The sequence below is a fragment of the Lates calcarifer genome, linkage group LG20 (genome assembly GCF_001640805.2).
Source record: "Lates calcarifer isolate ASB-BC8 linkage group LG20, TLL_Latcal_v3, whole genome shotgun sequence".
Taxonomy (NCBI): domain Eukaryota; kingdom Metazoa; phylum Chordata; class Actinopteri; family Centropomidae; genus Lates; species Lates calcarifer.
Genome location: NC_066852.1, coordinates 12,621,464 through 12,637,878, shown reverse-complemented (window position 1 = coordinate 12,637,878; position 16,415 = coordinate 12,621,464). Strand labels below are relative to the sequence as shown.

General features: G+C 43.2%; 2 protein-coding genes across 10 annotated transcripts in view; both read left to right on the top strand.

Annotated features, from left to right (window-relative positions):
* Positions 1 to 195: 195 nt before the first annotated feature.
* LOC108893843 (histone H2AX) lies at positions 196 to 834 on the top strand. Its single transcript, XM_018692250.2, has one exon. The coding sequence runs from the start codon at positions 262 to 264 to the stop codon at positions 688 to 690; it is 429 nt and encodes a 142-aa protein (XP_018547766.1). The 5' UTR covers positions 196 to 261; the 3' UTR covers positions 691 to 834.
* A 2,447-nt stretch (positions 835 to 3,281) lies between these two features.
* phldb1a (pleckstrin homology-like domain, family B, member 1a) overlaps positions 3,282 to 16,415 on the top strand; it is a 30,063-nt gene continuing 16,929 nt past the window's right edge. For 6 of the 9 annotated variants that reach the window (XM_018692344.2, XM_051078420.1, XM_018692348.2 and 3 more), the window contains exons 1-6: positions 7,185 to 7,339; positions 9,168 to 9,266; positions 9,976 to 10,099; positions 11,028 to 11,198; positions 12,104 to 12,229; positions 13,419 to 14,509. In XM_018692344.2, coding sequence (XP_018547860.1) covers positions 7,337 to 7,339; positions 9,168 to 9,266; positions 9,976 to 10,099; positions 11,028 to 11,198; positions 12,104 to 12,229; positions 13,419 to 14,509 — 1,614 coding nt within the window. In that variant the 5' untranslated portion in view covers positions 7,185 to 7,336. Of the gene's footprint in view, positions 3,617 to 3,947; positions 4,065 to 7,184; positions 7,340 to 9,167; positions 9,267 to 9,975; positions 10,100 to 11,027; positions 11,199 to 12,103; positions 12,230 to 13,418; positions 14,510 to 16,415 lie in introns of those variants that run through there. The other 3 variants (XM_018692341.2, XM_018692342.2, XM_018692349.2) reach the window with 3 other exon arrangements.

Sequence of the window (16,415 nt, the reverse complement as noted above, 5' to 3'; positions counted from 1 at the left end):
CATGGAGAATAACAGCCAATCGCCTTCGTCTATCTGTCTTAAGGTCCACCGTGATTGGTCTGAGACAAAAACAGTTACACCAATAGTCACTGACTTCCTCTTCCCTTTGACCTCTCAAAGCCAATCATACTTGACTATTTCCATTCCAAAAGCCAATCGTGTCTTAGGGCGGGACAAAGCCTGGGGTTTATATCCAGGTTGTCCAGTTGATCACTTACCATTGCAGTATTCTGTTTTGGAGAGTTGAGCTAACGTCTGATAATGTCTGGAAGAGGCAAAACCGGAGCAAAGGCCCGCGCCAAGGCCAAGACCCGTAGCTCCCGCGCCGGTCTGCAGTTCCCCGTCGGCCGTGTCCACCGTCTCCTCCGTAAGGGTAACTACGCAGAGAGAGTGGGCGCCGGGGCCCCAGTGTACCTGGCCGCCGTGCTGGAGTACCTCACTGCTGAGATCCTGGAGCTGGCTGGTAACGCCGCCAGGGACAACAAGAAGACCCGTATCATCCCTCGTCACCTGCAGCTGGCTGTCCGCAACGACGAGGAGCTGAACAAACTGCTCGGCGGTGTCACCATCGCCCAGGGTGGCGTCCTGCCCAACATCCAGGCCGTCCTGTTGCCCAAGAAGACTGGCCAGTCTGCACCGAGCTCCGGCAAAGCGGGAAAGAAGGCCTCCTCTCAGTCTCAGGAGTATTAGCTTGTAGGCTAATAACTTTCAACTCAAAGGCCCTTTTAAGGGCCACCCACTCCTCATTGAGAGAGCAACTTATCCTGTTAACCGCTGTCTTGTTGCATTTTCGCATGTTTTTTTTAATTTAATAAACGCTTGTTTTTTAAAAAAGTGGTCGTTACCTTTCGTTGTGGTGTTAGGTGATGATATTTGCTAATTTTGTCACCGTCCGGTGAGTTTGTGTAGCTGAGTAAGTTTTCGGGTCGTAGTAGAGCTATGTCATTTATGAGGCCGTTACACGACTGGGAAAAGATCATCATGGCCTCCTCACCAAGATGCACGGCTGGTTTAAATTATAGGCCAGGTCCTGCAACACAACCTGCAGATTGGTGTTGATGTGGCTCTTTCTAGCATGACTATGCGTTTTTGTGCGAGCTGGGTTTCAGTCCTTCAGTTTTATTTTAGATATGTGAACAAATCCTACAGTACAAACCATGTTTAAAGATGGGAGTTCAAATTTTGCTTAGCTTAAAGCATAGTTAAGGTTTGGTTAGGTCTGATGCTGTCTAATCCAACAAATTCTAACTCTAAGAATGTTATAACGCTCAGTTTTTGTTATAGCAATAGGAGGTGATGAATTATTGTCATTTTGAAGACTAGTGCTGCAACATTTTGTCCTAAATAGAAGCACCACAACCTACAGCCTCTAAAATAACCAGTATGTTGAATCAGCACTTCTACAGCAGTCTCAACAAGATGAGGGTAAGATTTATTCCAGGACTGTTGCATTAAACTGAATTAATTTTAAATGCATCCAAAGCAGTGACAACTGAATGGATGCCAACATATAAACCCATTTTCAAAGTTGGAGCAGTTTATTTTGGACACCATCTGAAGGCTTGTATTCGTTAGAACAGCTGTCTTTAGGGAAAAGTGTCCTGAATAGTGCTTGTGCATCTGTGTGGTTAAAGCCTACATAACACAACGGCTCTTTCTTCTTGAGGCTCCAGGTGTTTCCGTGTTGCATGTGAAGCAACAAACAACTGCAGCCTGTTTACCAGTGACATCTGATCAAATACACATGTCATCAGTGCAACAGGCAATCATTTAAATGTATCAGATCTGTACTGGAAATTAGGCAGTAAATGATTTCCTCAAGGAGGAATTGTTCTGTTACATGCCTCAAAGGCCATCAGCCTATAGCAGTTTGGTTCATGAGGGTCATATCTGGTAGTGCAGTAAGATAATATTACCATCTGCTACCTCCTGTATAAAAATGTGACTTAGAGTTCACTCCCATAATATAAGATGTGAATTAGTGTTGTAGAGAGATTTAATTTGTCCAGTCTGAGAAAGCTTTGGTCTAATTATACAAGGATCAGGACAAACCCCAAAACCTCAGCTGAACAAATAAAACCCAGACTGAAAAAGAAAAAGTGTGTCCACCATACAAGCCACATGTCGGTAATGCACACTAGGTTACAAAAAAGAAAGTCATGGCTTCTGGCAGCAAAACAGTTATGTGACCAGACTCAAAAGACATTCAAGAGTTGTAAATGTGACTGATAGAGCATGATGGGAAAAGGCAATGCAGCAGCAACACTGATGGATCCACACCTCATCATAAGAATCCACTGTTTCTGCAAATATAACACGTCAGAGCGGGCACAGTGATGGTGATGGTGGGAGTGCACTTCACTGACTTTGCCTCCAGGTGTCAGCTCTGTCATGTCTGAAAATCTGGGATACGTGGGATATGTGTTTATGCCTGTGAATGTTTCCATTTAATAACAACTGAAGACAGTTCACTGCACATATTGTTCCAACAGATGTTCAACTCATGTGCCCTCAGCACACTCCCAAAAAAAGTTGATGAAAAGAAATCCTGCTAAAAATTAAAGACTTGGAGTTGTTCATTAGTAAAATTATATCAAATAGTAAAATATCTAAAAAGCTATTTCGAGGATCCATCAGTCCTTCCAGCAGTCATACTTAATAATTGTATTTGTGGGATTCATGCAAGATGTAAGTTATTTAAGGTCATCTCTGGTGCAGATTACTTGTTTTCCCATCACATCTCAGACAAGTGCAGCTAAAATCACCCATAACCTTTCCTGGAGGAGGGGAGCATGCAGATATTTCTGTCTGCTTTTTTACTGTTTTATTATTGGCAAAAGCGGCATGACGCACTAAGTCTGAACTGAACCCAGGACAGGCTGAACCAATTACTCGGGGCCTTGACAACGTGTCCAACACCAACAGCCAGGCTAAAAATTCCAGCCGGAGCGGAAAAACTCGAGCATCCATTGGCTGTGATAACTATAATTTCCTGATTGGCGCCCCGTCAAAGGCTCTAAATTTACCGCCGTCGCTCTCCTCTCAGCTGTTTGTGACAAAGCAAAGCAAACAGGATACCTTGGCTTTTTCTGCGGTCTTACTCCATTTCTGTCATTTTGTGTAGGAGGCAGGAAAATAAAGTCACAGAAACCGTTTACCTGAGAAAACGTATGTCTGTTAAATGTCACTTGTGCTTCCCTCAAAGTGAAAACAAATGTTGGCTGTGCCTCTCTAATCCTTAATGAGCCTGAAGTGATCTCAGCATGATGACACTTTTTCCATGTTTTGTCTGCCCCTGTGAGAATCACAGAGCAACGCAGGGATGCAGAGGAGTGGGTAGATTCAAATGAAGGGGGGGAAAAAGGAACGATAAGTGGGGAGAGAAAGAGGGCCGGAAAGAGGGGTGGACCCGGGCAGAAAGATGTAGATGCACTGCAGTGTTTGACTTTGAAAGTAACTCAACTCAGCACAAACAGCAGCGAGGAGCTGACAGCATATTTCCATCCTGGGGGAGAGAAGTGGGAGACTTTTCTCATGAAGAGTTGGGAAGATGCCTCATCTCTGGTGTTTTTAATCTTTGGACTGACAGACAAGAAGATGTTCCCAGCCAGCTCGGGTAATGAGAAACAAAAATATTTGCTTGATGGTCTGTGTGTGTACTGCAGGAGATAATGGGGCTATTGTGGCAGTTTATATGTTCATGGTTTTCAGCTCAGTATGACCCAGTTATCTCTTGCTCACTACACTGTGTGAGTGAGTTTACATACTGTCGTTATCACTGTTTTGATCACTTATCATTGTCTTTGAGCACATCCATTGATAACTTAAAAATTACAGAGCAGTGGAAGCAGGTGGAAGTCATCTGGTTTCAGAGAGAGAGAGAGAGAGAGAAAGAGAGAGAGAGATTAGGAGTTGAACTCAGCCGGCTCTGTGAATGGACACTTTTATGTGCGTATGAGATCAGGCTGCCTCTAGGGCTCATGCGTCTAGTAATGTACTTTAGCAGAATTACACGCTGATGAAGTATTTCCTCCGACAGGAGTGTGAGTTGCACGTGTGCCTGAGTGAGTAAATCTTTAACTTTAAAAATGCCAAAAACTTTGAAATGAGATGCATGTCTGCGCAGCAGGGGAAAACAGCTAAAATATACTTAAAGAAATATGACTTTTGCGTTTGCATGTAGATATGTCAGCCTCAGCCTGCCAATGTGTGTTGTCTTGAAAATATTGATAAGTTATGAGAAACAAGAGGACAGATGTTACAAAGGAAAATTGTGCATCTGTTTGGTGGGAGACTTGAAGGAGAGGTATTGGGAATATCAGCAGCTTCCTGTTGTTCTTTTTTATTCATGCTGGTTCGTCTGGGGTCATGCCAGAGTGGCAATTAGCTTCACATTACTGCCTGTGCTGTGTGATGGTTGTTGCCACATATGAGTATGTGGGTGTTATATCAAGCAGAGCGAGTCAGAAGATTCAAATGGTTTTCATGTGTAGATTGTTAATCTGTTGCTGTGTATGAGGGCAGGTTTTTTTCTGACAATTTTGCAAAATTGGAACCATGTTATATCACAGTACTAACTCATCTGTAAATCAGTCTCGCTCACTCCTCCCTCAGGACAAGGGTATTTCTTGTCCCAGCCTGTGCACCCTAACAACAAACCCCACAATTTTAACGGTTATGTTTAAGTTAGAAAAGTTAAGGTTGGGGGCAAAGGAAATATTTTGACCAGTCAGTGTTGGCGGAGGAGTCAGGATTTGTGCATGGCCTGAGAGGAAGTGTTGCGTTAGAGTCTCTGGTCAGGGCAAGGAAGTCCATGTTATATTATGTGAATTCATTTGAGAAGAAAGGTGGTCAAAAAAGAGTTTCTCGTCAGCCTCCCACACATCCTTCAGTTCCAATGAGTTAAGCTGTTTTTGTAAGTCTCTTAGGCCTCTGACTGAGATGCCATTTCACAGTTGTTACTATTCTCCACACAAGCTGACAGATCCGAACCTCCTACCACAGACATACTGTATTTCAAGACCTGTAAGAGGTTCTCACACTGGTGTGATCAGTAAATAGACTTACTGAGGCTGTAGCTGGCAAACCATCCAGTAGTGATGAAGTGTCATAATCATCCTCCCACAGCACTTCTAACTTGTTGAATGCTGAGGCATCACTTATTAACCAAGACCCTGTACAGAGAAAATAAAGGTGCATTAAGTCATAGATTTGGCTGGTAATGGAGATCAGATGGCAAACAGACATTAATATCGAACAATAATCCAACTGGATTATTTTGCATAGTTAAGCAGTATAACTCTTAATATATTTTAACTGCAAAGCAAAATAAGAACCTTATTTTCATAGCCTGGATGGTTTTAGCTGAAACATTACATCACCTACGTATTATAACTTGATTAAGCTGCAGCATCTGTGTTTTTGTATTTTTCGACCAATTCCTTTCATTTAAGTAATCACATTAACAATAAACGAATTCTTTCAGATTGCAGTACTGTCTGATAACTACAGTAAACAGTTATCAGACAAGTCAAAAATGTAATTGAATACATGACTAAAATATACTTAAATGCAAAAAGGAAGCTTTTTTGTCACATCTTATCTTATTAGTTAGAGTACATTATCAACACAGAGATTAACACAAAGATATTGTTTGAAGCATTTTTGTTTTAATTAGAAAGTCTCAAGCTGTATTGTATGGATCCCTAAATGTAAATTATCAAACAAGGAATATATAAAATTCAACAAATCATTTATTGATAATTAATGTAATGGAGTATAGAAAGAGATACAAAGCTACCATATGTGATGTTTTTTCCTTTCTGATTACTTCTTAATGCATTCTGTCAGTTTCAAGGCTCCATACGATTTGGCCTTGGACTGTTTTGTTACAAAAATTCTTCAAAACATCTTACCTCAATTTTTTTAATTTTTTTTACTTTGAAGCTGTGCTAATGCACAATCTCCGATTTAATGAAATAAGATGTGACACAACAACAACAATAAAGCTCAGTTTCTGGATTATTTGATGACCTGTCAAAATTAATGAGATAATACCATTTACCAAATAATATCTTTCACAAATTATACTGGTAAATAAGGACTGACTTTGCTTTTCATAATTGCTTTCATCTGCTGCAGTAGATTTAATAGATAGGCAGCTACAGTGACTAATACATTTGAAATCACTATTTAAAGGACTATCAGCAGTTTTTCATCCCCTCAGCTGTGACTTCCACATCATCGTTGAGGGCGATTGACTCAGAGCATCGACCTTCTCTGCAGACTTTACTTCAAGTCCAGCTGGTTACTTAGCTGCCTCTGTTTGTTTTGTTTTTATTTTCCTCAGTGACTCATCATCTGCTTCATTTCCTCCATCTCTCCTCTCTGGCCCCCGACCATGGGAAAAGCCTTGAGAGATCAATAGTGGAGTCTTTCTCCCACTCTCTTTCACTCTCTCCCTCTCTGTCCGTCTCTAGGCCAAATTGTTCCTGTGGGACAGCTGAAGAGATGGCCCACGTGTTCTCTCACTTCCTGTGGAACATAGTATTTCTCTATCCCATCATCACTGATGTATCAAGCACAGTAGACACATTATAATCCACTGTGCTTAGTCATATTATTATCATAAATTGTTATTCAACAGTTTTCCAGAGTGGAAATACCCTCTTTCCAGCCTTGCTGCATCAGTGGGACATAGCTTGGAGCAGGAAGTCAGAGGACACAAGGTCTTTTCCATCTCCTACTCCTACACCACGTGTTATTTCCTCCCTGGATCAGACTGTTAACACCTGCTTTACCAATACACAATGCTGAGGGGAGTCCCAGCATTTCAGGGTTTGGTTTCCAGCCTCCTCTGATACTCCGGTGTGGTCCATCTGATCTCTCAATCAATGAGAATCCCATAGGAGTGAGTACAACTCAGGGATTCCCTGAGGAGGATCTGAACTTTGACCCCACGGCTTTCATAACTGTTTTAAACTGGGGTTCAGTGTTAGAGCAAAGTGCTTTACTCATGGGTTTATCTGCCAAAAAGAGAAAGGAAGTCACATTGAAAAAAAAAACAAAAACATAGGATGTTTAGTCAGAAGTAAGATGTTTTGGAGGGCAGTGCCAGTGCCGGGTCTCCCTCAGCTGCATGTTGGGGATGTAACTCTGCACCGGGATGGGGAGGAGAAGGGGTTGGGAGGAGGGAAATAGCAGAGGAACTCAGTGGGTGAATGAAAAAAGCTAGGAGCAAGACATAAACAATAATGTGGACACTGCTCTATGGATTAGTGATTTTCAAACAAAATCATGGATCTAGCTGTTGTCTGGACTCTGTAAGAGTAGAGAAATGGTAAGAGCTGCATGTCCTGCCTGTGAAATAAGGAAACTGTTGACTGTATTTGCCAGCACTGTTGTGATTTTCTGCCTAATTTTGTGTTGTCTTTTCTAAAACAGCATTCTCTTTTATCTAATTGATCATTTTAAGCGTAGTTTTTTCAGTGTCTTCCTCTATTTTGTTAGTGTTCTCAGCAGAAGTCATTTCTCTTTAAAAGTAGCAACCCAGACTGCGTGGCTGGCAGTGTCTATTTTCAGAAGCTCATGGCAACTCTGAAGGGCATAACTGCCCCCATAATGACAGGTTACAGTGGAAGGCCCAGCATTTGCAGGCATTAAAACTATTCTCCAGCCTGGGTGTGTACGTTAAATCACTGAGGCTTGTGGGAGCAGGAGCATATGTGTGTGCATATGTGTGTGTGAGTCAGACAGACTAGAGACGCATTACCCTGCCCACTCTCCTGTCCTGTGTCTGAGTGCGTGGCTGAAAGAGGGCCAGTGTTGACAGCCAGTGGGCTGACAGCAGAGGCGTGAGGGGTCCAGTGTCAGTGCTGAACAGAGAGGACGGTCTGTTCTCCGTGTCACCGGGTCCTCACACAGGGACTCCAACACTGGACGCAATTGTCAGATACGTGTTGTTTCACCCCAGCAGCCTTGTCTGGAGTGACATCAGACGCAGATTGAACGCCCTGTTGTCTCAATGAGCCTGAGCTAAACTTGGAGCATGACAGCTGTAGATAGATTTTGGCTTCTTTTTTTTCTTCAAGAACTTTAACTTCTCATTGATGTCAGCATGGAGCCACAAAAGGCTCAAACATTTCTTTTTTTATGCAACAGTCATGTGTTGGTGTGTGAGTGGGCTGATATGATCATTTCCTGAAGTAAAGACTGGCCAGAAATTAAAGGGAAAAACAGAATAAACACCAGACAAGAGGTGACACTGAATGGTTTGATGTGTATGCCCTCAAACACACCGGGTCTCAGCTATGTGATATTCTGGACTTATGAACAACACACTTCAAGGATCTTACCAAGACACCCTATTTTGGTTATTTGGTTCATCATAGACAAAACAGACACTAGATAGTAGTTGATTGTCTGGTTCAGCTTTGCTTGGAATGCAGAGCCGTACTAAAATATTGCCAGGACAAACAGCTCGTGTGGGTGATAGCAAAAAGACACGGATACCAGCTTTTAGCAGAAAAATATGGTGAGTCATCTGGACTGTGTATGCGCTTGTGTGCGCTTGTTTGAGACATGTCTGGGTCCTCACGGGTTGCTGTTTCCCCCCCTCTTTTGATGTGAGGGGCGATGAGCAGACAGCTGGATCTAATCTGCCCACATCTGTCTGTCTGCAAACACGGAGCATGTGTGTGTTTGTGTTCGTCAGGGCCGTGAGTGAGTCACAGTGACTCATCACGGTCAGGGGGAAGCAGTGATCTGACCCCTGGTGCGGAAAGCACCTGCGGGGCCCGCTCACACCTTCTGCTGCATCACCAAAAGCACAATTCAGATGATGATAAATATCAGGCTGTTACTGCCACACTTTTTTGTTAAACACCTGCTTGTGCTCGTTCTCTAACATCTAATCTCTATTAGATTGAGGCATAAATCAGTGCCAGCTTTCTTGATGGATCGCTTTGTCTGGCTAGTTCTGGAGAAACAATTACCCAGTATAATGGTTTGGTCACATGGGCTTATAACTGGGGCAGAAGGGTTTCTAAGGAAAGCACTGTTCTCATTGTAGTACAACTGTAGTAGCAGTATTCCCAGCACTCCCATTCATCCCCTGCTCCTCTCTCTCTCTCTCTCTCTCTCTGTGTGTGTATGTGTGTTTGCTTCAGGATCTTCATGTGTCAGATAATCCTGGCAGTCCAGCCGACATGGACCGCATGAGCAGGAATAAAGGGGAGCATGGGCGACAGACGCACCAGGTCTTACAGGTGAGTCAGCTCTTACTTCAGGACCAGTGGGCATTTAAAGCTGATACAACTGGGATGTTAAATTGAGTGTAACCGTTTTTATTACTAACACCATCTGCCGTGAGTCGGCTTGTTATTCAACATAACAGAGAACTGAATGATTTTTAGAAGAAGAATTAAAGAAGAAAACCAGTTTACGAGCAAATCAGATGAATATTGGAGTCAGTGCATGTCTTAAGAATGGCCAAATCTACCTTTTTTGATTGAATTGATTGATCTAACATGTACTACATTCACAGTAATGAGTGTATGATAATCTCCTGTTATTTCTATCCTACATACAGCTGGGCTGGTTGTACATGAAGCTGTTTCCACGATCATAAAACATAGCAAGTGAATATTAATGCTGGCCGCTGTATTTACTAATGCAGGCACCTCGCATACTTAGTTTCTAGTGTCCCCATCACAGTGCTGCATCAACAGATTCATATTTTGTATCTTCATATGTATTATAAATGTATCTTATTTGATTGTAGAAAACAGACACATCTCAGGATGAATTAAGAAGTCCAGTGCCTACACTACATATGTTATATATATACATATGTTTAACCATTTCACTCTTAGGATGTGGGAAACCTAATGTATATGCCCACTCCTCAGACTGATATGACTTTCAGGATGTGCAGGATAATGTAATGATGTCTTTCGACTGATTCTGTTCTGACAGAACACCCCTTTAGACCTGATTGAGACGGGCAAGTCCCTGAAAGTCCAAGCAGAGCGCCCCCACCTGGTTAGTTTGGGGAGTGGACGTCTGAGCACAGCCATCACCTTGCTACCACTGCTGGAAGGTGAAGACCTGTGTGTGTGTGTGTGTATGTGTGTGTGTGTGTGTGTTTTTGAGTGTATGATTGTGTGCTGAGAGGATGAGTGGGTATTAAACAGTGTTGGCCACATCAAAATGGAAATATTACTTTTGCTGGTCACAGAATACACTCTCACTTACAGCTTCTTAAATATGCAGCCCTGCAATATCACCCTACACCATTACTTTTTTACGATGACTATAACTGTAAGAAGTGTTGCTAGGGTCAGTTTGTGTCAGCTCAGACATCTCTGTACTGACTATAGGATCTGTAATCATCTATGTTATAGTTAGCAACATATAGTATATAGACACTTTCATAAGAACAATATTCAAAAGCAGTCAGTGGTTCTTTAATAAGTGAGCGGAGCAACTTGTCACAAGTGATGAATTGACAAAAACTGATGACACATTACCTTCTAACCATCTTGTTGTTACTCACACTGTACCACAGTCACTTGTCTGTGATTTTCTTGCACCATTTGTTGCATACTGATCCTAGACACCACAGAGGAAAAGAGAGGAGAGGGTGTGACAGTAGTGCCACAGGAAAAAAAGCCTTCTGGGAATTTTTTAGTGCAGTATCTCATCTGTGCTAACAAGTAAGAATAAGTAGTGAATGTGTTTGTGTTGGAGTTCTATCTCTTGCGTTTGGGCAGTGATGGGATATAACTGATCAAAAAGAATCAAATTACAACACAGTAAATAGTAGATGGTTATAGTAATTCCCACGGACAAGATGCCCGTCATCTGCCACCTGACTCTGTTTATGACTCCGCCCTAGTGGCCTTGACCTCTGAGCACCAGCAGCCTCTGGCTTTGAACCTCAACCTAAGAATACATCCCAAAAGTATTCACGAGTCCATATGGATGTCCAGTAACTGATACTGAGAAAATGTTTTCTCTTGTTGCAGGGAGAACCACGCTGGGCAGTGAGGGGACAGATATCCCCCTGCAGGGCCCCGGCATCACAGCGCAGCACTGCTACATTGAAAACCAGGCAGGCATTATCACCTTGTACCCATGTGGACACCAGTGCTCTGTAGATGGCCTTCCAATCACCAAACCCTATCGCCTGACACAAGGTAGCACAGTCACAGACTTAGATGATGATTTTTGGTGTTAAAGCTTATTTATCTTGAATCATACATCAATAACGCCACATTAAACAAATAAAAATGTATCAACTACTATCAACAAGGTTCAGCTGAGGGTCTAAAGTGGAGGCAAAGTGGACAAAACACTGTCTAGCTTCACAATGGCAAAACAGTTCCATGTCCCTCCAGTAACATGCAAACTTAATGTAAAAAAAAAAAAAAAGGCAGCCCCGCCCCCCTCAGTCCCCTCTCCATGGGATCAGGGCCAGCAGCTACACCAGAATGTCATTTGAAGCCGGGTGATCAGCTGGTGTGTGAGGAGGCAGCAGCTGCTCAACAGGAATACTTCAGGCTTTGCTTCATTTTAAGGGACAATCATGAAATGCTGAATCAAACAACTAGGAATGGAGGGAACTGCTTCATTTATATCATAAGGAATGATGTTGACTTTACTCTGAAGGAGGGGATAAACACAAAACCCCCTGTGGAATATCCATAACTGGAAACAAAAGTGTGGCGTGTGACTCTCTGGAAATATTTCTGGCATTTTTAAACGTCACTGGAAATGCAGGGCAAGGAGAAGGAGTTGATTTCACTTACTGGTTAATCACACGTGAGTTAAATTAGTCAGCACACCACCTACTGTTCAGGAAGATAAGTCCAGTGCTGTCACCAATAATCAATTGAGAAGGAAACGTTTTTATAGTTTGTAAGTTTCAAGGGCTCTACTGCAGCACCAAATGACCAACTATTTGAATAGTTTGAAGTTTGAGCTTGTTTATAGAAAATAATCCACTGCATCAACAATCAACTTTTGTAACAGTACATTTATGGTTGTGTGAAAACTCCTCACCAGAACATCACAGACAGCTCTCTTCTCTCCTTCTCTCCAGGGTGCATGTTGTGTTTCGGTCAGTCGGCCTTTTTCCGCTTCAACCATCCAGAGGAGGCCCTGAGGATGAAGAGCATGCTGCCTGGAGGAAGCCAAGGACTAAGCACCACAAAAACTCTTCCCACCGGTAAAGACCCTGCTTTGATATTTATGCAATACGATAAAGCAACATCTAACTCCTGGACTGAACAATTCCTGTGATCCAGAAATAAGCCAGTCGCTGACAACTGCGTGTATGAAGGTTGCACAGTTTCCTCAGCAGCTATTCTAGGCACAGAACAGTCACACAAACTGTTATCAAGTTGACTTCCCTCTACCTTACTGTGAAAATTAGAAAGTTCCCTTTTGTGATCAAACTCTATATGAAAAGCTGTTTACAGTAGGCATGTTTCAAGGCTTACATCCTCACATATGGTCACTGAGATGACAGGCAGTAAACATTATGAAAGATGCTGATTGGTTAGATAATTCAGTGCTATTGTTTCCCATATCTCTCGCCCAATTGGTGCTGAGGTCTGAAGTTTTGATACTAGTTCTTATTACCCATGACAGGATGTGGAAATAACCTGTTCAGAACTAATTATCTGTGGCCTACATTGTGATCTAGTTCATTTAAATCTGTGGTTTTCGCTCAGTGTTTGACCCTAATGTGACAAAGGACTGATATAATCTTTGGCACCAGTTTTTGGATCAGTGTTTTTTCCCTTCCTACAGCTACATTTATATGATGTTATATAATTGTGGTAACTGTTTCCTCGCGCAGTCGATGATATTTAGAAGCCATTCTCCTCTGACCTTACTGGTTTGGCTGTCAGTGCCTGAACAGTACAGTAAGAGCCACCACACCCTGCCCTGTGTGAATGGCCCACTCTTTCCTGACCAGGCCCTGATTTCATCTGCTCTGAATGAGGTACACGGCTGCAGCTTTTATATTTAGCAGCTCCAGATCCCTGTAGGATTACAACACAAGTGAGGAGCGCAACATCCCCATCACTGGGCTTTGGTTTGTACAGGAGAGCGTGGGCTCCAAGACATTTAACACTATTTAAAGTGGGCCATTGAGACAGTGTGTGTGTGCACGCAACAACATGTTCGGGCATGTGTATTTTTCCTTTTATGGGCGACGCTCTTTGTCCTACAGCGCTGACCTGAGGTGTGGTGGATGTCAAAAGGACAAACAGCAGAAGAAGGACAGATCTGTCCCACTGTGTGTTTGTTTGTGTGTGTTGTTACAACTGTCTTTTTAAGTGTGCTGGACCTCCTTATTTACTCAACAGGAATGCTCACGCACAAGTGTTTCTGTCTCCCCTCTGCAGATTCTCGCAGTGTCCTGAACGGGAACCACCAGTCTTTTTCGAGCAACGGCGATTCCAAAATCAACAACGTTGCAAAGAACCTCCAGGACTCCTTAGTGCTGAAGGCCCCATCATCATCACCAGGAGCTGGTAAACAGCCTGCTCCTCAGCCGTCTCTTCCAAACATGCTCAATGGAAGAAACAACTCCACGACAGAGGACTCTGTTTATGAAAACACCAGCAGCAACTCTCGGGGCCAGAACCTTGGCAACAAAACTCCTCCAGTACCTGCCCGGTCCACTCTTACCAACCACACTCCTGTCCCCAATCCACGGACCTCACTGTCTGTTGCTTCAAGCAGTGCTAGTGGCGCACAAAGGGCCCAGGAGAGCCCAAAGCTTCTTAGAAACACGAGGTCAAGCCCAACGCCCTCTAGCACAGGGCCAGGACAGGGCACAGAAAACTCTAATCTAACTCAAAAATCATCGTCGGTCAAATTTTCCCCAACGACTCCATCCAGCCCTCGAGTAAGAGGTTCCTCCCTGCAGAAGAGATCCCCCAGCCCCATGCGAGAGCAGGGTCAGTATCTCTCCCATGTCGACGTCCCTCAAAGGCTCAGGACTCCGGAGCCAAATGGGCCCACCAGCCTGAGAGAACTTCCCCCTCTCAGCCCTTACATGTCCCGCAGAGGGAGTCCAGGACCGCAGGGCTTCACTGTCAAACCTGTCCCCGAGAGCCCACAGGGCCACCGCAAACTCACAACAAAAGCAGAGGCCATGAGAGCTCTGTATGCCCAGAGTCCCTCACCACTCTCTGGGCTAGAGAAGGAGCCTGCTGGAGGCAGGCAGCTAAGGCCTGGCCCAGGAGGCACCATCACGTCGGGCCTGGGTTCTCTGTCTGGTACGTCTCCTCTCGCTAGCCCTCGTAGCCAAAGAAAAACTTCCTGCATAACCATGACAGGATCCTCCAGCAAGGAACAGAGTCTTATGAAACCATACACCCGGGAACGCAAGAACAGCATCTCAGAGATCAGCGACAATGAGGACGAGTTGCTGGAATATCACCGCTGGCAGAGAGAGGAAAGGCTGCGTGAGCAGGAAATGGAGAAACTGGTAAGTGATCAGCCTTTTTAATTTGACTGAAAATAAGTTCATTACGATAAGTCCACTCCAAATCTGGATGCTAATGAGAACTTTGCTCAGGAAATCATAAAGAAAACATCTGCCCCTCTGGTTTGTTTTCTATGACTGTTTGTTTATCTAAATCCTGTGTATGGGTGGAATTTGTATATACTTCAAATCTCCAATAATCAACTTTTTCCCAATTAGAAGAAAAACATCAAAACAAACCTAAAGGTACACAGTAACAGCTGTATCTGAGCATACAAACCGTTAGCAAAAAATGTCTTTTTAAACATCCAGCAGAGCTTTTAGCTCTGTTTGGGTTTATGCTGGAAAAAAAATATCTGGGTCTTTATCCTGCTGGCTGCTGAATTATGTTCATCTGCCACTCTGTGGTGGGAAGCAAGGGGAAAAGCTGTCCTGGCTCTGTCTGAAGGTAACAATATCCACTTAGCAGAACCTCTAAAGCTCTAAAGTTTTTTGTAATCGGAAAGTGTACAAATGACAAACTGTAGATGTCAGTTTTTCTTCATAAATATTGATTATTGCAGGAATTTCTGTGAATTTAGGTTTTAAATGAATCAGTTTTATTATATAGTCAAAAACCATATTGTCCACAATTTGAAAAACAGCATTAAAAACAACACAGGACAATTGATGAAGACATAGAAGTGCCATGGTTTGAAAGGACATAAATACAGTTAGGTGGAGAAGGCGCTGAGACTGCTGGCATGGCAGACACCATGTCTGCATTCAGATATCTTGTCCAAATCTCCTGGCATACAGCCACTAGCTCATCTCCCCAGAGCATTACTGGCATCGTCAGCGCATGTGGCCCGAGTGACACGGGGTGAACATTCTTCCACAAGTCTTAAGGTCCAGAGCAGAGGGCGCGGCTGCTTATTGCTCAACACTATATTTACCAAAAGGACGAACAGCATCTACTTTCAAAGCTGCAACCCGCTCGACTGAAGGTTCATACTCGCACCAAATCGTAGATCGCATACTTGTTATCCATCCTCAATCCACACCCAGCAGACACCCCACCATCCTTCAGCCCCCACCCCAGTCTGCCACTACACTGACAGCTGAAGGGACCACAGAGAGAGAGGGGTGGGGGGGGGTCATTCCCGGCTCTCCATGTCCACAGACTATTTCAGGAACCAAAGGGTTTCTGGTAACAAATAAGAGTTACTGACAACGTGTGCCTGAGTTGGGCTGACAGGACGTTGACTTCTGTGGATGTTTGTGACAAAGCTACTGAGTCATCCAGTATGTCCATGTGCAGACAATGTACAGTAAGCCATCACCTCTGCAAATACAAAAATGGATAAAGGATTTGTCAGAGAGTTTATCTGTGATCTCATATTTGGTATTTCCTCCATTGCATGAGTTAAATTTTGTAGGCACTCATATTGTTCTGCATTCATGTGGTGAAAAGGCACTGCCCAGTGGAGAGCAACATTAATGTCAAATCTCCACCCTGGTAGCCGAACGAGAAACCTTTGAAACCTCAGTGTTGGCTGAGGTTTCCAGGTTTTTCTGTGATTTACAGCTATGTTGTGCTATGTAGCTGGTAAGAGGTGCCCATGCTAAGCACTCCTGCATACACAGAGGACATACAGTTTATAAAATAGTCACAGTGTGTAATATGTTAATTTCATGTACATAGACACAAATTTTCCATTTTTCCGTGACAGTCAGAATGACTTTAAACTTGTGTATTTTAATTTGTAACCCAGTGTCACAGCAGCTCGTGAAATTGTCACAAAATTTAATGTTTTGATTTGTGTGCATGGACATGAATTTGTCATTATTTTTGTGACAGTAAAATACTGACTTTTATATATATATATATTACACTTATGGTTTTGTTTAGACCCTTACATCATTGGTT

Coding starts and splice junctions, on each gene's coding strand:
- LOC108893843 (XM_018692250.2), top strand. CDS start 262: ATGTCTGGAAGAGGCAAAACCGGAGCAAAGGCCCGCGCCAAGGCCAAG.